Here is a 22,819-nt window from a genome sequence, read left to right on the forward strand (position 1 = left end):
AGTTCACGATAGCATTATAGTCATTTAATTGTGTTAATCAACGTTAACGAACTATACGCTTCACCGCACCGGAAAGGTTTGGATCACAACTATGGCCGATGAGGTATGTAAATATGCCACGCCCCCTTTCGGGGGTTACTGGAATTATCTCAAGGTGGTTTTGTATGTAACTTAAGGTGGGCATAAAGTTATATGGTAAACAAGGTCGCAGTAGTTGTATGACAGACATTTAATAGCTGCACCAAAAGCATTTATACGTAATCAAGAAAGGATAATATGAAACATTGGTGACGTCAAAAAGTTGTATTACAAAGCAATCTTACAATTGGTGACGTCATGCGAAAAGTTGCGTAATGAAGCTAACTTGATATTTTGCTGGTTCACGTGGCAAACACTTATGTACAAAGACCACATGGTACCATGTTAAAGTTTAACTAGTGTCTCGACGGCAACCCTGCTTGAACTTGAATTACAAAAAACATGTGTTAATCAAAAATAAACATGTTTTTTAACCCAACTACATCATTCACTGCATAGCATTAAAGTCGGATAGGATTGAAATAATATTGCACTTTATTGAATACAGGAATGGAAACTTACCTCCGTACTTGTGGTTGCTGTGTTCATATCCGTTTTCGGCAGCAGTTTTCAGTATGGTTACAACATAGCTGTGATGAATGCACCTGCACCTGTATGTCAAAACAATGTTGAAAATGTCATTCGTCTTGTACACAATATAACCAAACTTTTGACATTTACCAGCTTATGCAATCCTACTTCTTTGGAATTGACTCCACAGATCAAACCATTAGTTCTCCAAACAACAACACCACTCCCAAACCGGCTGCATATCCACAGGTAACTGACATTTACCTGTACTTTCTCCAACACATAAAATGTTCGTGTGCATATAATACACTTGGTGCAGAATTCCACCCAAACAACAGTTACCAGTGAAAATGTAACTGAAACAGAGTTAACTACATCAGAACTCTTTTTGTGGTCGTTTACTGTATCCATTTACACGGTTGGTGGAATGATTGGTTCTTACCTAACGGGAGTGTGCATTCAGCACCTTGGCAGGTAATCAAAGACGTGGTGCCGCCTTAGGTCACGTAGCAACAAAGCCTTGAGCATTATTGCTCGTGCACAGGCTGTCTAGGAAATTGTTTACATGTCCAATGTACAGGAATTTCTTTTCATATTGCCGGCTTGCAAATATTGTCTGCGTGACAACAACATGTATCAAAAGCAATGAGCTTGCATTTAAGGAAGGTCAACCAGGTACAGAGTTGACGTCATTTTACCGGCTGCGTGTAATACAAATATGCAGCTTCGGTACCATACCGGCAACTGTGACCAACATGCAAACATAGCGCATTACGAAACAAATATTTAATGTGCTGTGGTTTAAAACAGGGTTCACACCAATGGTGTTAAAATGCGATAATGTCCAAGGTATATAGAATGTAATACTAATAGTTGTATTTTTTCATTTCAGAAAAGGAACAATGCTTGCTGCAAACGCTTTGTCTATTGTAGCCGCCATACTAGAAGGCACGAGCAAGGTTGCAAACTCACTTGAAATGATCATAATAGCCAGATTTTTGCTCGGCATCTTTGCAGGTAAATTTATTGTCCCTCTTTTTACGAACTGATTTAGTTTGTATAAAATGGTAAAAAAACATTAGCTTTACCACAAACAAACCGTGTTTAAATTGCATTAGACACATCCCTTCTTTGCTTGCTTTGCTTTCGTTAAACTCCGTCCAGTTTAATTATTCGTGCAAACATCAATCACCTAAATTTCAATAGCTTTCGTTTGACACCAAGCATTAAGCAACAGAAAACAAATGGACTTGACAATTATTTACAGCCAACAAGAATTGTGTTCGAATTCTTTGTGATGTCACAAGCCGCTGTATAACAGACGAAATATCGATCGAAAATATATTTAATATGGGAAGCAATTTGTGGAATAAAAATTTCGTGACTTTTTTTGCAGGGTTGGCAACTGGGGTTGTTCCTTTATACAACGGAGAAATATCACCCAAGCCTATTCGGGGTGCCATTGGAGTTGCTAGTCAACTATTCATAACTATTGGTAAATTGGATTCAAAACTCAATGTACTTGTAGTTATAATTAGGGATGCACCGAAAGTTCGGTTTGCCGAATTTATTCGGCCGAAACTAAGGTTTTTATAACAATAATAAAAAAGCAAAGTTTAGTATAGATTAGAATCAGTGTACAAAACTGTACGAATATGTTTTTTTTTGTTTGTATATTGTGACCGAAATAATGAAAATCAACTTTAAGCACATGTTTTGTTTAAATTTATTGCATTTAAAGAGATGGATACCAAAATTATTTTCGGTTTATTCGGCCGAATTTATTAGGCAGCTTTTGCCGAATATTCGGTTTCGTCCGAATAAAAAAAATGCTGTTTCGGTGCATCACTAGTTATGATGTAAACTTTCATGGCAAAGAGTACCACGTGTGCTAAGCCACCAAATCAACAGTTGCGTAAGAGATAATTATTAAACCATTCGGAGAGCGATTTGTCTGCCCCATATTTTACGTAGGTGCTGTATGCTTTTAGGTATTTTGTCTGCTCAGTTGCTGAGTTTAAACGAAGCTCTGGGAACTGAGGAATTGTGGCCAATCCTACTTGCATTCACTGCCATTCCCTCCATCACACAATTGTGTGTTCTTCCGTTTATTCCAGAAAGCCCCAGATGTACTCTTATTGACAGAAGTGACGAAGTAAAAGCAGAAAAAGGTGAGTCAACAAAATGAATAAAAATGTGTTATATTCTACAAAAATTCTGCTCATTTATTTAGCGATTTTGAGGCGACCACCAGTGCAACAAACGTATATCGCCATTAGTTGCCTATGTAATACATCTAGCATATAGTATATGTTTTCAGCTCTTATAAAGTTTCGGGGAACCAGAGATGTGGGAAAAGAGATACAAGAAATGCGCGCCGAAGCAGCTGCCGAAGCCGCCACTGGCCAAATGTCTGTGCTTGAACTGATACGAGACCGTAATGTCCGTTGGCAACTGATTTCAATTGTCGTTCTGCAGATAACGCAACAACTGTGTGGCATCAATGCGGTTAGTCTTGCATAAATCGTCCTTCCTTAATGTTGCGACCTTGCTTAATCAAAAATACTGTTATATATTGAAAATAGTATTCTAGCGTTTACTAAATGAATGATCTGAACCATAAACTGCAGACATGCGATCATTGCCTTTTACGTAAGGCTACACACAAAAAGCACTTGCTTTGAAATCAGGATTAGTCTGGTATGCTAAAAAGGAATACCAGGCTGATCTGTTTTAAACATAACGTTCCCGATCATCCTTTTACTCATAATTGTGACAAAATATACTTACGCAGGTGTAAACCGATTTATGTGAAGCACTGTGAGCAATAAGCTTTGTACAAATGCTATGACTATCACATCTTTTTATACAAGCCGAGCCTTTGTTGTAATTTGTAGAAAAAGTGAACGTGGTTTTATGTCTGTTTTGCCTCAGATCTTCTTCTACCTGAACACCATATTTAAAGCTGCTGGTGTACCAGAGGAATCAAGAAACTACGCATCAGTAGGAGTTGGATCTGTTAACACTTTAATGACCATTGTTTCCGTACGTAATTATTTTTGCATTAACGATAACCCTATGCAATCTTATAACCAACCACTAATAATGAGTACATATGTGAAATATTTGTTTCAGTTTAGTTTAATCGTCTGTGAGTGTCGTCACTTTTATTACGTACGGAAACGAATAACTGTGGAGAATATCTTTTCTGTGAGCTGCATATACAGTAACACTATTTCTCTCTATCAGGCGGACAATCGCCATTATAAGTCACCTTGCTGCACCGGTGGGTCTCATTACGTCATAACAGTAGCACTGTCCGCAGCCCTGTTGCCATTATTTGCTTTATACTGCCTCAGAAGTATATATTCCTGTTAGTTATTCATAAATGTTGTCCCCAAAGGTGTTGCTCATGGATCGAGCTGGACGAAAAATCCTACTTGGAGGGGGTTACGCTATTTCTGGCATATTCTGTGCTCTTATGACCGTGTCCTTAAATCTACAAGACCAAGTTTCGTGGATGCCCAACATGAGCATTGCTTGCGTCGTCGGTTTTATCGTTGGTTTTGCCATTGGACCAGGTATGGTTAAAAACGTCGAAAACGAAGGAAGCAAATCACATTGTTATGCGAATTTTTCAGGTCCCGTTCCTTGGATTCTGACAGCTGAGTTCTTCAGGCAATCTGCCCGACCAGCTGCTTCGGCAATTGGTTGTGGGGTAAATTGGACAAGCAATTTCATCCTTGCCCTCGTTTTTCCTTTAATGCAGGTAGGGTTTTATTAATCAGATGTGCAACTCCACTATATTCACTGAAATCCGTACAATACATATTATTGAATGCATAGATTTTTGTGAAATAACAATGCGGAAAAAAATGTACGCCAGTTTGGCTTATTAGCCCCCAACAAGACCTCAAATTTAACTGTTTTGCGTTTAATCAACAGCACTATCACTACACATGGTGATTTTTCCATGCAAGTCTGTCTCATATTGAGTTTCTGTGTTTTTGTTTAAACTTTTTCCACCGGATTTTAAGTACAATAAAAATGTTTGAATCTACAGAAAGCGATGGGTCCCTTTGTGTTTCTATTCTTTCTCGTCATTTGCGTCATCGCAACTGTTTACGTCATAATCGTGGTGCCCGAGACGAAGAATCAAACGTTCCAGGAAATCAACCTCTTGTTCGCGGAAAGGAACGGCATCAAACAAAACGACATAGAAATGGACGATGCGGAACGAACTCACATAGTGAAAGGAATAAGTCGAGATTGAACTGTTTGAAATGTTTTTATTCGAAAAGTCATTTCTGTTGGCAAAAAAAAGAAATTTTTTGCTTTGCTTTTAAATGAACTAATGGAGTATTTGTGACTTTTGTTGACTATACCATAAAAACATTTTAATTTTTTTACGTCCTTAATCAATCCAATTGTGCAATCCAATAATTGTTACCAATAAAAAAAACATTGGACAAATGGTTTTGCGAGAAAACAGTACAATGCTAAACGCAGTATGCACAAGTTACGCAAAATAAAACTACAATAGTCACAATCCAACACAGATTATTGCACTAGAAGAACATGCAGTTACTTCAGCTTGGCAACCAACTCAGCAATGCCTTTAAAATATCCATGGGCCGGCGTTTTGGAATCAGAATTTCCAGCTTCCTCTGATGCGGCAGCACGGGATTTTATATGTTGAGGAAGGAGCAGTTTTACCCAAATGATCAGTTTTAATTCCTCTGGAAATAAGGAATACGCCCAGGACTGAAGCTGGTGTATCCAATGACCGCTTGTCGATCTTTCGTGTCCTAACTGTTTGAGGCAAGCTTTGGCAAAGCGTTCAGACTCAACCACCTATGTAACAAAAATACATTTCAAGTTTGTTGAAGTGTGAAAAGTGTTTCAGGGTGACATGATGCATTTCTTTCTTGTTTGGCCGATACAACGAAAAAAACTTTATATGTATTGTCGTTTCTAGCATTTTTAAATAGGAGACATGCTTCTACCATGAAAATAAACGAAATATTTGTGTTAAATTGTTTCTTTTTCTTTTTTTTATCTTGCATTTTAACTATCGTTTCAATGCCCGACGATAGCAGAAGCATCACAATATTTGAAACTATATATCCAAATACTAAAAGAAAACATGTTTATTTCCAGTGTTTAACCAATGTAAGAATGGTTCTCACAAAAACACTTTCAGGTTCCGTATCAGCTGCAGATCTTTTCTTTACCCCAAGTGGTTGAACTGACATGATGTCAATCTTGCTTTCATACTCAACCGAAGCAGCAACTGGAAATTATGTGACATGCAAAATAAAAGATAAAACAGTTGGATACAACAGTGGGACGATAAACCCCCGTATAATGCGTTACAACACTGACAGAAACGCAGTATAGCAAACTAAAGTTTTAAACATTGGATTTTCATTCATAATTAGCGTGCTTTATCTGGCGTGTGCATGGCTATCTACGTATCTCGTGCGTTGCAATGAATTTGGGATAGTAACCTCCCCCTTACAGAAAATTCATTGACCCGCTCCTGCTGTGGGTAAGTAGGTCAAATTTAAATTTAAAGATTTAGATTGATAATTTAAACACAACATAACACTTTTGCCTAATATGATCAGACCTGTAGAGTTTTTGTAGCACTAAAATATAAAATTTCCAGCCTTTAAAAACGCCCTGTTACATTTCACGTTCATGCTGAAGCAGAACATTAGTTCTTTCGCAATTCTAAGTTCGGATGAAATCCTTAATCATCATGAACACGTGTATTTGTTTGCTGAACTTTCGTATGGGTCCATGGTCCATGGTCCAAGTCTATGTTTACCGGCGAACTGACGTAGAAATGCTTTGGCACCCGATGCAACCGCCATGCCTGGTATTGGTTGGTAAGCGTTTTCCCCACTGAGAATGATGATTGCGCTTTTGTGATAGCGATGCTGCAGTCGAGGAATCAAATATTGGCTCAACAGCACTGGAGCGAACATATTGGCCACCAAACACCTGTAAACACAGACCTTAGTTTTATGTATAGTTGACTGAGGTACAGTAAACAGCATGGCCGCACGGACAATAGCTATAGGAGGTATCACGCGAGATATGCTCTCTTTATTCGATTATATGTCACGTAAACGCGATAAACATGATTGCTTGCGGGAAAAACATGTAAATTAGGAGTCTAAAGCGTGTGGAACGTATCTTTACCATATAACGGTATAGAACATTTCGTTTTTTTTTTGTTATAATGATTAGGAATTAAGCAACAACCGATTTTTTATCGACTAGGAATGTTTCCATACTTGAATACACACGAAAAGTTATTCGAATTATAGTTATTTTAAAAAATGACAGATTATACCCGACAGAATTGGAGATTTTTTATTTAGTCTAATAATATTTTCTTCAGGAATATAAAAGCAGTGAAACCAGGAAAACCATATGTGTAAACACTCACTGTTTGTTTAGTTCGGCGTGTTGTTTATGGAATTTTTTCGACAGAGCCGCCATACCCGCAGCGTGAACGACAATGGAAATGTCGAGGTCCTCGACCTGTGCCAGAATATCTGTGTAGAAGCTGAGGTCGATGGCAGTGCGGAAATCGGCGACCACAGTCCGTATCTAACCACAAATTTGATCAAATCGAAATGAGACAATGAGGTTAATAACAATGGAAAAGAACGCTGCTTCGTCAGCTGAAATTGCTACACAGACCCTTTCACTCCTTTTTTTAGCTTTATCCAAAGGGTTGGTTGTATTATTGTACATAGGGTTCTTTCCATATTTTTACCTAGCAACGGTAAACCACGGCATTACAAGGTTTCACTCGTCACAACTTATTAGATGTTATTAGATGATATTTGTTAGGTTTCCAGCCCTGCACATTTCAGACATATTTGTTTACTGACGCTACCAGTCGTAATTTTCAGTCAATTAAAAATCTTTTCTTCTGGAAACAAACTATTTATCAGAACGTCGTTTTGGACGTTAATTACTATCGACCTTCATTCAATCGACTTTAAATTAACTAAATGCAGTCATACCTTAATTCCATGACGTAATATAAGAAGATCTCTAATCTTGTGCAATCTCTCAATGTCCTTTCCGACCAACACAAGGTTGAAGCCCAGTCTAGCGAGTTGGACGGCAAAGCCGTGACCCGTGGCCGTAGTCGGGGCCGTTATCAGCGCCCACGTGCACTTTCCGTAACGTTCTGCCAAGTCGTGACCTTCCCGGAGAAAGAATTTACGCAAGGCAGTGAGGAATTTCAACAAGGCAATGAAAAGGGTGATGCTGCCGACAAAGGCAAAGCTGGAGTAAAGATACGAATCGGACAGGCACCAGGCGTCCGACATATTGAAGATACTCTGAAGCCTGAATAAATATATACGATTTATGGTTGCCGATTTTGGGCATAAGAATACCTTTTCTCAACAGTTGCACTTCACATACAATCGAACACTATGATATTTACCCGAAGTAGGAAAGCCAAAGTTACATGTGGTGACAATATTTCTGAGGAACAGCACACTGGCCTGTACAATTAGATGACGTCGAAGCAAGTTTACCACTTGTCCGTAAACCGTTTAATGCTAACTCAACTGTGATAAAGACAATATTGTAAACACTGACTTCGTGTACTAATTTAACTATGACTTGATTGCCAAAATAGCAGCAAGCCCTACTCAGGTCATTTGCCTGGCCCAGCGCAAATAAACCCACCCAGTTCTGCGACTTAACCTCAATGTGTAAGTTAATGATTACTGCTGTTGTGCTCCATTCGCCAACAAATTTAACAACATGTACCGTTCTACAGTGTTACAGTCAGGCCACTATTTCATTCAATTTGCAATTTAAAGATGAAACTGTCTGTCTGAACCAATTTTTCAAAACTGCAAATATACTCGATTTGTATGAGTAAAAACCACTCAATATCTGCTAAATATTCGCCGCTGTTAACACTGTGTAGCCTAAGTGAGTACATATGTGGCAATATAGCTACACTGAATACACACACCCCTTTAGTGGTAACACACCATGAGTGGTTACTTTTAACACGTTTTAACGCTTCACTGGAAGACAATGTATAGCTTTCCCACTTTTCAGATCAAACACAACACCGAGAAGGTGTTTGCGTAATATGGGCGTATAACAGACCTGTCAGGCGCCAATGTCTTTTCGCTCAGTCAAAACGTGGTTTTCAAAACCAGCGCGAAGGCTTGGAGAGAAAGTGAAATTTTATTTAGTGACATCTGAAATACAAATAGCGGGGGCCGATTTGAGGCAAGTAAATCTACGTTTCTAGAAAAAATAGCACGACCTTCAATTTTTTGGTGGGAGTTTAATCTCGGCCTGAAATGACTTCGTAAATTTAGGCTTCCCTGGACAGGTGCAAAAAACAACAAAATAATTAGGTATTTTAACTTACTACAACACAGCTTTTGCCCTGAAAATTTCGAAATATGCGAAGTGCCATTTTTGTACAAAACAGCTGTCAATTTCAATAAGACCTACAACAAGTTTAATCGTCAACACAGCCAAAAACTGTCGATCACTCATTAGTTATATTAACTGGATCACTAAAATCGCTGCAACGAATCAATTTTACAATCTGAAGGCTTGTTGTATTCATTTCAATGCTTCCGTGTCCTTATCGCACCTCAAACAACTCATCACCAAGCTAACGGATCCGGAAGAAGCATAAAAACAAAAAAGAGTCACTAAAATGCGAGGGGCAATCACAGGAATTAAATTTAAGAACCATTACCTAAGAAAGCGCAATTACAACGCTAATAAATAGTTGTGGTGGCGTGCTGTACTGATTTGGATGAAAAATAACTAAAATATGCGAGGGTATATTAAGAGCACACGTTTACCAACTAAACATACAAGCTGTACATACGTATAGAGTAAGGCGACTCACACGCACACACATACACCAAAACCCCATACATTAACTATATACACCAAGCGTTGTGAGAATGAACCGGGGTGGTTGCTGTGAAACGGATATAAATAAGAGGCTAAGAAGTAAAGGTGTTTAAAACTTGTACTTGAAAAGGTGCGGTTGTTTCTAGGGAAGAGTATAGAAAAGAAACGTAACACTTTTTACTGCGCAAGATGCGGAACGGTTGACAGTTGGTCAATTGGCAAAAACAGGCACTATGATCAGAATTTTGGGAAAACTACTTGGCAGTGCGCGCCGGAGCAAAGTGACGTAATATGAGCTGGTTGGTTTCACGCAAGGTCAATAAAAGGGTCTACATATAATAAAACATTGTTTAAACCACGAATTGTTTTGGAGAAAACGCAAAGGTTGCAAATGTCATTATGACGTCACAGTGAGTTTCGAGTCGTCTCCCGAGACCTGGCTTTAATGATTTAAAAAATAACATTCGAAAAGTCATCGAGTTTGGATGAGAGGTTGGGAGTCACAGTGTTTTGTTTTTAGACGCAAGAAATTTAAAAACTTTAGCTCCAAGAGCTTTTAGGATGTGGAGTATTATAGAACACTTCGCAACAGTACAATTCCAACCAGAAAGAGGAGCCTTTTGTTCTTCGTGAGGGTTGTGCGTTTTATATGAAAGACCAAGGTGTGGAAAAATGCACTGAATAAAAACTGGAAATTTCCTAAAGGCGGCAAAGTAAGGTCAGTATGCAACGGAAAAATGATAAAACTATGCGAGAAAAGGTGGAATCCGCGCGCGCACTGCTCCAAGCATGTGAGATTTAAATAAAGGCTTAGAAATAAACGCTGGGTCACTAACGGAAAACCGTAAGTTAAGTTCCACTGCAGGAAATGGAGAATTGCAACTAGAAGTGGGCCACGCATGGTTGTGAAAAAAAAATTGTGACTTGAAGAATTTTAGGGCCACTAGGGGTGCTTTACAGTATAACACGCTCGAAATATTTGGCTGGCTTGGTCACATGGTCAGTCATTGTCAAAATAGGCGATCAGATAGGTTGTTAGTTCATATGTTCAAGCACAACCGAATATTTCCAAAGGAATTTGCGAAAAATTAAAAGAGGCGTTACCAGTACTTGCATATGATTTTGGGTAGGCGAGGATATAATCAAGTACTTGCATCTACAATTTGATAAAAACAGCCTGATGGCATTACGCAAAAGCAAACAGAAAAACGGGGCCTTGAAGCGCTGTAATAAATACTGGACTTTTATGTTCGTAAGTTGATCACGTTGCTTGTGACAAAAAAACACACAAGCCACCCGGATTGTAACGTATGTGGGTTGGTCAAAAAAGAAATACAGAAATACAATGTAGGCTTAATTGGAACCGTCTGTTGCAAGGTTTAGGCCGTGCATATGATTAAAATTGCACCCGAAAATTAAAACGTTTCATAACGGCGTGTAATGAATGGAAAACAAGGCACTACAACATTGGGTTACTGGTGTCTGGGTTTCATGGCCACAGTGCCATTGTGGGTGGGGTATCTGGTTGAACCCAACGGTCGATCGAATTATCTATTTTTGTGCATAGAAAGATAGTGGTAGAGATCTGTAGTTGATACAGGGCTAAAACAAAGTGTCTAACACCAGGTTTACGCGAAACAGTTTGATTTTTCCTACAAAAAAATAAAACAACGTGTATGCTTTTGAAAAGGATTTGTTGCTACTTTGTTCAAAAATAGAGTGCAGTCATTTTTCTGGCGTATTCGAGGTAGGATAAAGAAGGGTATTTAAAATGTAGCTTTGTAACCAGTTTCTTTTTGTAAAAGATTTGCCTTTGTGCAGGAAGGCACAATTAAACACTTACGCACAAGACAGACTGTGGCATATTTGGGTTTAAGCAACAGTTAAGGTCCCAATTAAACTAGAATCGTGGAAAAATAAATTAAAGACCAATTGCAGTTGTGTGTGCAAACGATTGTGGGAATGCAAAGGTAAAAATGTACTGAAATGTTGAACCAATAATTCGAATATCATCATGTCGATGCTAAAAGTGGTTGGTTGAGCAAAGAGAAATCGGGGTCACCAGTAAGGACCCAAGTCCTTTTATATATACAAGGAATTTTTGTATGTACACATTACTGAAGCAGTGTTGAATTGAATTCTTGCTTTAAGTGTTTCAGGGCGGTTCTTTTAGCTCACGCTAATCAGTTCCAATCCAACGTTTGCTTGTGACTGTCTAAAAAAAACATCCTTTCGGCAGCTTCGAGCCGATGAAACGGCTAACGAAGCTTGACTTTCGATTTAGTGGGTTGTCAGCAGGTGTGGGTGGTTTCCCGCGTCACTGCGGGGATTGCACGGAACGCGTCAATAATGGGGTATTGATGTCACACAGGCACACAACAGGACTATGAAAGCGAGACAACTTTATGTACAAGGACGAGTTTCTGAAAAAAATAATAAAACGGATTTTACTGTTGATAATTTTTTTGTGGAAAGCGTCTAAAGCACAAAGCCAGTTTTCAATTATCAACATGAACACTTTAATCAAATTTAGTGAATTTTGGATCAATCGGTATACATTATCCATAGCTATTGCAAAGATAAATGCTGCATTTTTTGTGTTGACCTGCACAGGCAAGTAACCTTTCAAACAGTACCAACCTCCTTAATCATCAGAATCGTCCCACACTGTAGGGTCAAAAAAACCTATTGAATCAACCGAGAAATTGTCTTCATCACTGGATGTATAGGAATCGTCGCCCAACAGATATATGAGATCAAACAAATCCATGTCATCCTGTAGAAGGGAAAGCAATGCTTCCTGGTCGGCAGGATGGCCGTCTCTCTCTTCCAGGAAGTCCCATAACGTGCTTGGATCAATTGACTGCAATGCACAAGGTTATGGGTTAATATTTGATTTATCTAACCCAGTGATTCCCAACCTTTTTGTGGTTGCGTACCACTTGGGAAGTAAAACAATTTCGATGCGTACCACCTAGTTGAGTGTTACAAAGTAACCTAAGGGATGAAGTAACGAACATGGGATCACAGTTTTCGGTTTTCTCAATTCGAACTATATCTGCAAATTAAGGAAAAGTGCTCGCGTACCACCTAGAATACCGTCGCGTACCACTGCGCACCACCGTTTGGGAAACACTGATCTAACCGTTGTTTTTTTTGAAAAAAATCGAGTTTTGAGAATTTATTATGCCTTGTTTATAATCTAGCAGTCAGTGTAACATTTGTTATTGAGCTTGATAGGACTTAGACACAGTTGAATAAAATTGCATTTGCCTAGTTAACAACAGAAACCAACGTATATATAACTCTAGTCAACCGTTATAGTCTACAAGTATATCGGTAAACACGTCACTAGTTTTAACTGGTCATTCTAGGTCGTTTACCGCAATCGTAAAACTCTTGAACCCGGTGCATAGAGAGTCGTTAGAACAGTATTTCAAAGTGGGCCATTGTGGCTAGTTATATGGTACTGTGTAAATCTACTGTGTGACGTGGCTACGCAGTATGGAGTTTGTGAAAGGTTCTGCCCAAAAATAAATGCTTTCTGACCACGACTGGTGCATTTACACAAGTCCTAAGGATGCAAAGGTATTCATACTGTTTTTCAACTACTTTTCAATACCACTGTATATTTGTCGAACGGAAAGGAAGACATTGCTTAATCACAGCACACAGAGCTTACATTGTGGTTAAACCTTAATTTGTTTTATAATAAGTATGACTAATGCATCGCACAGAATAGCCAGCCTCTTTGCAATGAAACCACCAATCAAGATATAACAGCGTCGCTAACGCTACACAAGACCGGTAAAAGACCAAAGTATGTTTGATACAAGAACAATGCGATCTAATTTTGTACTATGAAAGGGCTTTTTGCTCCATAGGATCTCTGTACAAGTATAATATTTAACAAAGAAATGCCTTCCAATGCATTCGTATGGATATCAATGGGAAAATCAGGTTTAAAAAGCAACCGAAAGTACCTTTAGTTCACAACAATAACAGTCAACCGGTTAAAGCTTTTCAGCAGGTTTCCGTCTTATGCAAATAGAGCGCGGCTGCAGGGTAGATTAGGTTTGAGCAACTCACCCTAGAACGGCCTTCGCCATCCACAATATTGCGTGTCTTAATCTTGCTCCGGTCCTGCTTACTTCCGTCTGGGTAGGCGTGAAGGTAAAAGCAGTTGGCTCCGAATGGACACTTTCCTTTGCCCTTGTTGAAGTATTTGCATGCTTTGACACTGCAAAAAATATGTACAAAGCCTTTACAAGACGCTGCGGTACGTTCAAAGTGTTCTACAGAGGTTCTATATTGACGTCTTGTGACTAAGCCCAGCCAACGCAAAGCCTCGAGCCGGATGTGACGAAACAGGTTTGTATTGCGCGACCTGAAATGCAAGACTATTGTGCGCAGTGTATTTATGAACACACTTTATCGTATATGTAAACAACAGCATCTGAAAAAAACACGCCCACACAGTAGCTAATGTTTACCTGCTAACCTTAATCACCTCTATGTAACATTGTCATGTAAACTAACCCCATTATACTGCATGAAATTGATTTGAAGGTGACTTTTTGTTGGAAATTACCTTAGGTGATCTTTGTATCCTTGAATCAGCTTCTGTTTCTCTTCCTGGTCTTCGATCCATGTTTCACTTGGGGTTACAAACGACGAAGAAACTCGACATTGAGGACATGCTCTGATACAATAAACAAAAATGCTTGATGTAGATACACACAAATTAGTAAATGCAAACTGGTTAGAAAGTATTTCTTGTTTCAGGCAATAAAATCAACCATTTGAAATAGCTGCGACAGCAAACTGGTTTTGAAAGAATCCAAGCAACTGTACAATACATTTTGTTTCGTCAAATAACTTTCCACACAAAGTGTCTCTGTATAATACATGCCAAATAACTAGCTTAAAGTAATTTCATATTGCATCAGATTATAAGTCTGGTATTTCGAGCTCAGATCAGCTGATCATTGTGACGTTGTCAATTATTTACCCTGACTTACTTTACGACAGTGTTGTTGAATGCTTTTGCACTGCGCCATTTACGAATACAGTCCAAGCAGAAAGTATGGTTGCAATTTTCCAAAATGCCAAACTTTCGATCTTTCTTTTGAATCTTTTCCCAAACCTACAATAAACATTGTCTTTTTAGTATACAAATAGAACACGTAAATCACATACATCGACCAAAAACTACATGCAAACAACCAATTCTGTCCACAAGTAGGCGAAATATATAACTATGAACCGAATCTTTTACCCAAGCCTTTGTTGGCCATAAAGCTAACAGAAGAGTTCATTAAAGTAAACTTTCATTAAACACCCCATGAACTCACACAGAAGGCTTAAACACAAGAAGGAAGGCAGCCTTACCACTTCCATACAAATTCCGCAAGCTAGCTCACTACTTTTTGCAATTTTAAAAGATTCCTTCATGTCCTCTTCATGGTACTGAAAGCATTCCTAAACATAACAAATTAATGTTATCATACCTATTAACTTTCGAAAACCATTACAATGAATCATTCTTATACGGGTATATCAATTAACAAAGTGAATTTTGGTTTCAGTGGATAAAGATAGTTATAAAAACATATTACATCAGATAATGTTAAGTCCACAAACCTCTTTATGCTTTTCTTGTTCCTTAACATCAGTAGGGTGCAGTATGTACAGACCGCACATATCGCACAACGATCCATGAATGAATGCACAACTTTCACCATTGCTGTAAAACAACACAAAGGATTTGTTATCAGTAAATTTCGATCAAGAGTCTGAAATTAATTAATTTAGGACTGTTACCTGCAGTCCCCATTTAAAGCGAATGGACAAATTTCGTCAACTTTGCTGGTAAGCGTTGGTCTTTCCCCATCATCATTAATTCCAGCTTTAACTGCTGAACTGTAAGAACCAACATCTGAAAAAAACAACGCTTGTGTTCATTTTCATCAAAAAAATAACTGAATTTTTTTCATTTTGCATTGCCCATTATTATACATATTTTGCGTTCAAACTGTCTTTTCCAGTGGAAAGAAATCTTCCAAAACACTGATGATGAAGACAGTAGTGTTTAAAAAGTATTTTCTCTTTGTACCTCTTGGTGAATATTCCTTTCCTGGAACGAACTCAACAGCATTGGCCCAATCTGCATCTAATGACTTGGTTTCCAACGTTGCTGGCCTTAAAAGTAACAGAATTGGGGAATGTCTACAGTAACATTGCAACAATGTTTTTTATACCTAGAAACTGAAACAATCTCTTCTTCTGTCACTTTGTTGGGCTTGTCTAGCTTGATGTGGTCATATCTAGAAAACAAAATTATCAAAATAAGCATCTGCATTGATTAATCACATAGGAACACTATTCACGGATCAACTAAATGTTTTATAATTTCATATTTCTGAGAACAAAAAAGCTAGCCCATACTGCAGAAAACAAATATATAAATAAAACATGTCTATGTTTTATGCAATATGGGCAGCCTTTTTGTTCTCAGAATATAAAATCATATTATGTTCAGTTTGCCATATGTTCACCAATTATTTGTTTAGATATTACTTCATTGCCTGAAATAATGCATGTATTAACCTGCATTTATCTCCATACACACAGTTTCCACTCTGATAATATCTGCAAACCATGTCTTGTGGGTCTTTGCGATCATGTGAGTATTTACAGCTGGGTCCAAATTTACAAATTCCATGAAGGTAGTACCTGCAATATGTGTGATAAGTTATTTGTTCAATTCACAGTTTATAATATCAATATATAGTGTTTGGGAATTTAAAACTGTTAGCCAAAGCACACATACCGGCATAATATTTTCTTTGACCATGGTTCACTTGCTTGCTGTGTAGCCATTACCGCAGCCTCCTTACACTGCTGGATTTGACTGGCAAAGAAGGACACAAAAGCTGGCGTTGCCAATACGCACTCCAAACGTTTGCAAACTTGCGCAACAGATGGCAATATCTTGTGTTGACAACGGTATTCACGAAACAACGTCGAACGACACTAGCGTTGGCACTATTCATACAACTTAGTTTAGTTAATTTCAGTAATTCATCAACGACGCAACACAAACACAACGAACAAAACTGAAAATAAAATCAGCTGACACGCTTTAATGAATGACTACAGCAACCTTTGTTGCGTCATAGTTAAAAAACAGCACCGGTCATGCTTGACTGACTTTAAGTCAAAACTATTTTCGCGATAATTGCTGCGTGCATATATCCTCTTATGAACGACCTTACAAGTTTTCAGCTATATGTTAATTACGAAACCATTTGGTCTTGAACAAAGTCACGATTACTGTGATAAACCAGCGACTTCTCTTTCAAGTTGACATGGCGAATGGTTTTGTCTGTCGCTTGTTTAAACTTATCGCAACTTTTTTTGTTCGTTTTGCAATGGCACCCTGAAGTGCTAATCCCGCTGACAGCAGACGAATTTTCGTACATCAAATATTCCCACCCTAGTCTCGTAGCTGGCGAGATGATACATTTGCTGGATTTCTTCAAATGGAACAGATTAAACTAAATTTGATGCTTATACTCTAACTCTTCGTCGCAATGGAATTTATAGTCAACAGTCATTCTTAATTTGCGACAAATATGATTTATTCTGAAAAAAATATACAACAACAAAAACACAATGGAATCAAGGTACAGATATGTCTTTGTTTTTCAATACCATCAAAGATTGCTTCAAAGTCGTTTGCTCATTCTCGTCCAAACCTGAGAATGGGAAATGTTCTATTTAACATTTACATATGTCACTTGTTTAAAGGTTCTTGCATTTATTGTGAAAGTGTAAGCTTTAATCAAATTTACCTTGAGATTGTGCTTGGCAAGATGAAGATACAATTTCTTGAAGTTTTTTGATATCTTTTAAATCTTCTATTATCTGCTCCAAATATTTATGATAAAAGTACAAACATAAATTATCTAAACCATAACACACTGTTTGAAAACTGAATTTAAATTCTGCATCAATCAACATAAATCAGATTATTTAATAAACCATTTCTAAAAGGCATGACACATCAAAATTAAAAATGTTAAATATACAAAAAAAAATTACCAAAGTTAAAGACTTGGATTGTGAATATAGGCAAATATCTATTCCCACATTATAAAGATTCAAGTCAATGTGTGTGTGTGTGCGTGTGTAATTGTCATGTGACAGCATACAACTCGAATTTTGTACAGTTAAAAATTGATCATTTCAAAAAGGTTTTGTTTTCCAACCTGCAAGTAGGTGGACAGACGTCTGCCAACATTTTGAATGACTTTCCCCAGATTGCTAAATTCAGGTGCGCTTCTGTTGCAAAAGGCTTTCATGTTATTATCAAAAGTTTCATTGAAAGTAACTTCCAGTTGGTTCAAATCTCCAAGCATCAAGTTTGTGGAAAGTTTTAATTTTTCAACAAGTGACGGATCATCTGGCTTTTCAGTTAAATACTGGCACTACAAAATGTCATTTTTAAATGTAAGAAAAATAACAGTAAAACAAAACCATACATTAACTTTTTCATCAGCAAGTAACTGTTCGAGCGAAGACAATTCCTGTTTTTGTTCTTCCAAGGTTGTAATTGTTTCTTGCGGTGAAATTTTCAGTGCTCTGAAAAAAACACCACAAAAAGTATTGGAATGTTGTTGTTGATAATGCGATATAAACACTTACTTGGATTGTGGCAAAAGCTTTTGTAACACTTGAAGTTCTTTTACAACAGAAGGTGGCAACAGCACACTGGTGTGAGATACAGCAGATGCAATATCACAGGTTTTTAGCAACTTCTCCATTGCTGAATGTATTGCTGTTATTTTAGGAGTACAGGAATTCGCACATGTTTTGTCTGTAGATGTTGCTAACACAAGCAACCTTTCCCAAAAAGAGATCTGTTTTTGAGTAGGGGCTGTTCCCTGTGGGTTGAAAATAAATTGTTTTTTACTTTCCAATAAGTATGCACAACAATCATACATTCAAGAAAACACTAAAAAAGTTATGACTAATAATTTATATTTATAATCAATTTTGAAGCAGCTTATACGTTTCAAAATCATTGTAATTTAAACTTTTTGAATGACAGGTTGTCAACAATTATATTAAAATACTTTGATCAGCTCGAAGTCATCTGAAGAACATAAAAATACGAGTGAAGCTAAAGATGTCAACAATGACACAATTCCTTCAACTTGCAAGTTGGCAACATAATTTCCATGTTTTTGTGTGTAGGAATCTATTCTCCGTTCAAATTCGGGACTTAATCTAAGAAAATATTAGGCAATTTAACTCTCAGGATAAAATTTAATTGGTTAAAAATACACACCTTGAAATAACCCAAGTGAGTAACCTCATTCGATAAGGACTTGGTTGGAGCAGTAGTTCAGATAGATATGACGGGTCAACATCGCTTGTGTAGGGGCACCCAATCATCTATCAATCATAGATTAAGGTTTGAAATTTTAGGTTATAAAATCTCACAAACAGACCTCAAAAAAGTTCAAGAATTCAACGGCAACAGAATGTGGTAACATTTCTTTTGGAAGTGTTGCGTTTTTATTATTCATGTACAATTTTGAAATGGTTTTTTTAACTACTTAAGGCAACGCTCAATACTTTCTGCAAAGAATTGCGGTCTCTGCTTCACGTTTATGTTTACCGCTGTCGGTTCCACTTCATTTGCCACGCAAATTAGTGAAGCATAAAATTTCAACTGCCACCATAGAGATCTTATGTATGGAAACAAACGGGTTGTTAACAACGCCACTGGATTGCTATACAAGCGAGTTTTGATTTTGTAAAACCTTTTCCTTTTAGCACAATGTCAGACTTCAACGATACATTGGACTTCAAAGGTTTGGAAAAAGAGTTGTCAGCTGCTGTTGCAAAAGATGCCAAGTACCAACGTGAAAACGACGCTAAATTCCGCGCTATTCACCAAAAAGTACAGAGTTATGAAGAGTTCAGAGATATAGTTGAGGCTTCCCATCTCAAACCACTTGACAGGGTGGACAAAATTGGCGGTATGTCGTATCAAAAATGGAATGCCTTATCAACTAACAAATCTGGTTGCTCGGATATGACAAACTCTAAACTAGACAAAGGTGCAATTAAACCTCCTCAAACAAGTCCGGAGTTTTTGAAAACATGGAAACACCAATGTTCTACTGCAGAATCCAAATATACCTTTCTTGTTAGCATTGACAAGAAAACGTTGTTGAAGTGCTTTGCTGTTGAATGTCCTTTGGGAGAAATTATTTCATGTATAAATTCAAATGGCAGAAACAGCAAAGCTGAAGATGTATTGTTGGTATTGGATGTTATACGAAAAGCCAAGCGTTTCAACCTGCAATTAGACTTTTTGTCGACCTCTGAACAAACACAATTAAAAAACATATTTTGTAATCTTAAAACAGCCATTGAAGAAACTGGGCACGAGGACCAATTAAATAACCTGCAAACTTTGTGTGAAGATTACAAAACATGTTCTGAATAACCCTTTTTGTGTACTTTTTTGCACCTTGGTTCAACTTTTTTCCTGTACTAAAACTTCAACTATATAGTTGCTTAATTTATTTATTGTTTGCAAGCTACAGTGTCATCAAACAACAGTTGCTTGAGGCAAACAGAAATTATAGAATGATTTCTCATCAAAGCTGTTAATATTGCGCCATGACAACCACCCCTCATTAATTATTCTGTCCAATGTCAATTCTTTATGTGAACAGTGAGGGTCCAAAACCAGAAAATATGTATCTGTTTCGGTGATTATGCTCTGTGCAACTCCTAATATACATTTTGATGCAGCGTCACGATCACCACCCATCATTACAGGGCTCCCAAGTTTTGAGAAATGCTCCTGTAGGATAGAGGCAGATAGGATGAGAGAATCAGATGGCTTTGAATGATGCAACTTACAAGGGACATCAAAGAAATAGTCCATGCAATAGCTTACTTCCAATGACCCAATCCATTCTCTTGACTTAATGAATGTTTTTGGTTTGTCGTTCATATCTACTAATGCTTTTTGAACTTCAACAATGGATGGAACAGTTGTTGACTTTGATTTTGTGTTATATAAAGTCCAACTACAAAGTGTTTGTAAAGTTCTGTACCCACAACCCCAACCTTGATCATCAACCTTATCACAGCAGTAATGATAATATGCATATTTCCCTTTAACGATGTTGATTCTTGAACATGTGTTCGGAGGAATTAGGTTTTCATGAAGATTTTTCAGCAATTCTTCAGGATGACATGTCATAGTTAAGCCTTGATGGAAACTAAAACAAAAAATTTTGTGGAATAAACATTGCACTTGATTATACTTAAATAAAAATATACGCGTAATGCAATCGTTTGTCCATACTATAACAATGGCATATTGTGTTACCATTTCAAATATAACATATTTTTTTTCAAGCCCTTTTAAATTCATTCAGCCCGCTATGAATTACTCATGCGTTATCACAACAAACACAGACAAAAATAACACATTACTAAACAAGACAAAAATCGTTTTTTCAAGAGCACAGCAACGGCTTTCATAAAAGAAGAATTAAATTAACGAGTACATGTTAAGTAATAGAAAATTTTAATGCCATTAAAGACGTTTCTTATTAGTTTCCGAACTGCCGCGCTCCGGATAATTCGAATTCCAAAGAAGTGAATTACCGGTCGCGCAATTTTGGTTTGTTTTGAGCGTTGCGAAGCGTTTATTTAATATTCAAAAGTTCGACCAAGCGATTTTTCTCTGAAACGATTTGTGGGAAATTTTGTTACAAATAAAATTGGACAATTGAAAGTAGACAAATGTTGTTTTGAAAGTGGAACTTCTCTTTGGAACTACTTGTCTGGCGAATAAACGCTACAGTACAAGTACACACATGTTTTTTGACCTATAGTCATTGTAAAATTGATCTTGTTTCTTTAGGTCAGTAAGATTAGGGTTCAAATTATAGGGACAGATTTTCCATGGCTGAAACAGAAAATGCGAAACTGGTAGTTAATCAGCATTATGATGAAAGTGTGGACGTGAATGACCCAGAAGAAATTGCAAGTCTGTACAGCCCAACACCACGAAAAACACCAACCGGAGGAATTGAAAGTGTGCACATTGCTGCCAGGCCTCCAGCACAGATGGAAATACCTCCTAATGCTGGTTCGGAGGACACAAGTTTGAGTGAGTTTGATCAGCAACAAGTCCCGAGAACACTCCCAAGGACTGAACCCAAACCATCTAATCCAAATGGGGGGTTGAGTGAAGGTGATTCTGATGACAGTGAATCTTCCTCTGATGAAGATGATGAAGGAGATGCCCCAGAAGGAGCATACGATCCAGCAGATTATGAACATTTGACTGTGAGTCAAGAGATCAAGGAACTATTCCAGTACATCACCAGGTACACACCACAAACCATAGAGCTGGAACACAAGCTCAAACCCTTTAACCCAGACTATATTCCTGCTGTTGGGGACATTGATGCCTTCCTGAAAGTACCTAGACCAGATGGCCAACCAGTAACACTGGGGCTTACTGTTCTTGATGAACCATGTGCTAAACAGTCTGACCCAACTGTCCTCGATCTACAGTTGCGGAACATTTCCAAGACATCTGGCATACGTGCAATGCAAGTTAGAAGTGTAAAAGAAGCTGACAGAAACCCCAAAGCTATTGATGCTTGGGTGGACAGTATCAATGATCTGCACAGATCCAAACCACCTCCCAATGTCCATTACTCTAAAAGTATGCCTGATATTGATCATTTGATGCAGGAGTGGCCACCAGAAATTGAAGAAATGTTGAACAAACTTCAATTGCCTACAGCAAGCTTAGATTGCAGTCTTCAGGACTACGTTGACGTAATATGTGGGATGCTGGATATTCCAGTGCACAAGAACAGAATCCAGTCGCTTCATGTCTTATTTAGTTTGTACTCTGCTTTTAAGCAAAACCAACAGTTCCAAACTGACAACATTGAGCAACAAGATGAAGCAGGAGATGCTAACGGCCCTGAAGTTCTTCAATTTGATTGATTTACTCCTGTGACTCGCAGGCTGGGAGTTGTGATTAGAAGCTGCAGCATTACAGACACCTCAGCTATTTTAAGTGGTTCCACCTTTTCCTGTAAATCTATCAGTATCAATGTTTAAGTTTATTTTCAGTTTTATCTGGTGTTTTTCTTGCATACATATATTTTTTTAAATACGAGTGTAGCTGTTTGTAGAAATAAATTGAAACACACAA

At 37.7% G+C, this 22,819-nt stretch overlaps 7 protein-coding genes across 8 annotated transcripts; 3 read left to right on the forward strand and 4 right to left on the reverse strand.

Annotated features, from left to right (window-relative positions):
• Positions 1 to 91: 91 nt before the first annotated feature.
• LOC145909460 (solute carrier family 2, facilitated glucose transporter member 5-like) lies at positions 92 to 8,236 on the forward strand. The gene is made up of 13 exons (XM_082996850.1): positions 92 to 103; positions 587 to 691; positions 763 to 858; positions 929 to 1,083; positions 1,502 to 1,626; positions 2,006 to 2,104; positions 2,601 to 2,780; positions 2,930 to 3,117; positions 3,544 to 3,654; positions 4,013 to 4,190; positions 4,251 to 4,378; positions 4,673 to 4,838; positions 8,154 to 8,236. Exons 1-13 carry the CDS (start codon positions 92 to 94, stop codon positions 8,234 to 8,236), a joined length of 1,626 nt encoding a protein of 541 aa, XP_082852976.1.
• LOC145907908 (uncharacterized) lies at positions 4,866 to 8,330 on the reverse strand. Of its 2 annotated transcripts, XM_082995015.1 has the most exons (6): positions 8,087 to 8,330; positions 7,656 to 7,986; positions 7,070 to 7,233; positions 6,443 to 6,618; positions 5,799 to 5,902; positions 4,866 to 5,463 (listed from the first exon to the last, which is right to left on the reverse strand). In XM_082995015.1, exons 2-6 carry the CDS (start codon positions 7,965 to 7,967, stop codon positions 5,194 to 5,196), a joined length of 1,026 nt encoding a protein of 341 aa, XP_082851141.1. In that variant the 5' UTR covers positions 7,968 to 7,986; positions 8,087 to 8,330; the 3' UTR covers positions 4,866 to 5,193. The 2 variants fall into 2 exon arrangements, with proteins under 2 accessions (XP_082851141.1, XP_082851142.1); XM_082995016.1 differs by having other exon boundaries at positions 7,656 to 8,330.
• Positions 8,331 to 9,234: 904 nt separating this feature from the next.
• On the reverse strand, positions 9,235 to 16,645 carry LOC145907931 (putative E3 ubiquitin-protein ligase makorin-1). The gene is made up of 12 exons (XM_082995050.1): positions 16,376 to 16,645; positions 16,153 to 16,278; positions 15,804 to 15,869; positions 15,659 to 15,744; positions 15,367 to 15,481; positions 15,187 to 15,289; positions 14,935 to 15,024; positions 14,565 to 14,689; positions 14,135 to 14,245; positions 13,633 to 13,783; positions 12,184 to 12,406; positions 9,235 to 11,966 (listed from the first exon to the last, which is right to left on the reverse strand). The coding sequence occupies exons 1-11, from the start codon at positions 16,423 to 16,425 to the stop codon at positions 12,188 to 12,190; spliced, it is 1,242 nt and encodes a 413-aa protein (XP_082851176.1). The 5' UTR covers positions 16,426 to 16,645; the 3' UTR covers positions 9,235 to 11,966; positions 12,184 to 12,187.
• Positions 16,646 to 17,179: 534 nt separating this feature from the next.
• LOC145908772 (HAUS augmin-like complex subunit 7) lies at positions 17,180 to 19,232 on the reverse strand. The gene is made up of 8 exons (XM_082996104.1): positions 19,062 to 19,232; positions 18,899 to 19,005; positions 18,684 to 18,837; positions 18,253 to 18,491; positions 18,090 to 18,189; positions 17,817 to 18,035; positions 17,400 to 17,472; positions 17,180 to 17,303 (listed from the first exon to the last, which is right to left on the reverse strand). The coding sequence occupies exons 1-8, from the start codon at positions 19,137 to 19,139 to the stop codon at positions 17,227 to 17,229; spliced, it is 1,047 nt and encodes a 348-aa protein (XP_082852230.1). The 5' UTR covers positions 19,140 to 19,232; the 3' UTR covers positions 17,180 to 17,226.
• Positions 19,233 to 19,331: 99 nt separating this feature from the next.
• LOC145908457 (dynein axonemal assembly factor 19-like) lies at positions 19,332 to 20,140 on the forward strand. Its single transcript, XM_082995741.1, has one exon. It carries the CDS (start codon positions 19,394 to 19,396, stop codon positions 20,066 to 20,068), a length of 675 nt encoding a protein of 224 aa, XP_082851867.1. The 5' UTR covers positions 19,332 to 19,393; the 3' UTR covers positions 20,069 to 20,140.
• Positions 20,075 to 20,839, reverse strand: LOC145908458 (ufm1-specific protease 1-like). Its single transcript, XM_082995742.1, has one exon. It carries the CDS (start codon positions 20,834 to 20,836, stop codon positions 20,174 to 20,176), a length of 663 nt encoding a protein of 220 aa, XP_082851868.1. The 5' UTR covers positions 20,837 to 20,839; the 3' UTR covers positions 20,075 to 20,173.
• A 670-nt stretch (positions 20,840 to 21,509) lies between these two features.
• Positions 21,510 to 22,819, forward strand: LOC145907919 (intraflagellar transport protein 46 homolog). Its single transcript, XM_082995035.1, has one exon. The coding sequence runs from the start codon at positions 21,547 to 21,549 to the stop codon at positions 22,606 to 22,608; it is 1,062 nt and encodes a 353-aa protein (XP_082851161.1). The 5' UTR covers positions 21,510 to 21,546; the 3' UTR covers positions 22,609 to 22,819.

The sequence above is a fragment of the Ascidia mentula genome, chromosome 7, assembly GCF_947561715.1.
Source record: "Ascidia mentula chromosome 7, kaAscMent1.1, whole genome shotgun sequence".
Classification (NCBI taxonomy): Eukaryota; Metazoa; Chordata; class Ascidiacea; order Phlebobranchia; family Ascidiidae; genus Ascidia; species Ascidia mentula.

What these genes read in the sequence shown, in the direction of transcription:
- LOC145909460 (XM_082996850.1), top strand. An exon ending in TGCATTCAGCACCTTGGCAG is followed by an intron (nt 1,084 to 1,501) that starts GTAATCAAAGAC and finishes TTTTCATTTCAG; the next exon opens with AAAAGGAACAATGCTTGCTG. An exon ending in CTTTAATGACCATTGTTTCC is followed by an intron (nt 3,655 to 4,012) that starts GTACGTAATTAT and finishes TTGTCCCCAAAG; the next exon opens with GTGTTGCTCATGGATCGAGC.
- LOC145908772 (XM_082996104.1), bottom strand. Translation starts at nt 19,139, where the DNA reads ATGAATAATAAAAACGCAACACTTCCAAAAGAAATGTTACCACATTCT. An exon ending in ATGACTTCGAGCTGATCAAA is followed by an intron (nt 18,492 to 18,683) that starts GTATTTTAATAT and finishes TTCAACCCACAG; the next exon opens with GGAACAGCCCCTACTCAAAA. An exon ending in AAGCTTTTGCCACAATCCAA is followed by an intron (nt 18,190 to 18,252) that starts GTAAGTGTTTAT and finishes TGTTTTTTTCAG; the next exon opens with AGCACTGAAAATTTCACCGC.
- LOC145908458 (XM_082995742.1), bottom strand. Translation starts at nt 20,836, where the DNA reads ATGACATGTCATCCTGAAGAATTGCTGAAAAATCTTCATGAAAACCTA.
- LOC145908457 (XM_082995741.1), top strand. Translation starts at nt 19,394, where the DNA reads ATGTCAGACTTCAACGATACATTGGACTTCAAAGGTTTGGAAAAAGAG.
- LOC145907919 (XM_082995035.1), top strand. Translation starts at nt 21,547, where the DNA reads ATGGCTGAAACAGAAAATGCGAAACTGGTAGTTAATCAGCATTATGAT.
- LOC145907931 (XM_082995050.1), bottom strand. Translation starts at nt 16,425, where the DNA reads ATGGCTACACAGCAAGCAAGTGAACCATGGTCAAAGAAAATATTATGC. An exon ending in GAGATTGTTTCAGTTTCTAG is followed by an intron (nt 15,745 to 15,803) that starts GTATAAAAAACA and finishes GTTACTTTTAAG; the next exon opens with GCCAGCAACGTTGGAAACCA. An exon ending in GCGGAATTTGTATGGAAGTG is followed by an intron (nt 14,690 to 14,934) that starts GTAAGGCTGCCT and finishes TGTTTATTGTAG; the next exon opens with GTTTGGGAAAAGATTCAAAA.
- LOC145907908 (XM_082995015.1), bottom strand. Translation starts at nt 7,967, where the DNA reads ATGTCGGACGCCTGGTGCCTGTCCGATTCGTATCTTTACTCCAGCTTT. An exon ending in CACGCCGAACTAAACAAACA is followed by an intron (nt 6,619 to 7,069) that starts GTGAGTGTTTAC and finishes CTGTGTTTACAG; the next exon opens with GTGTTTGGTGGCCAATATGT. An exon ending in ATTTCTACGTCAGTTCGCCG is followed by an intron (nt 5,903 to 6,442) that starts GTAAACATAGAC and finishes CATAATTTCCAG; the next exon opens with TTGCTGCTTCGGTTGAGTAT.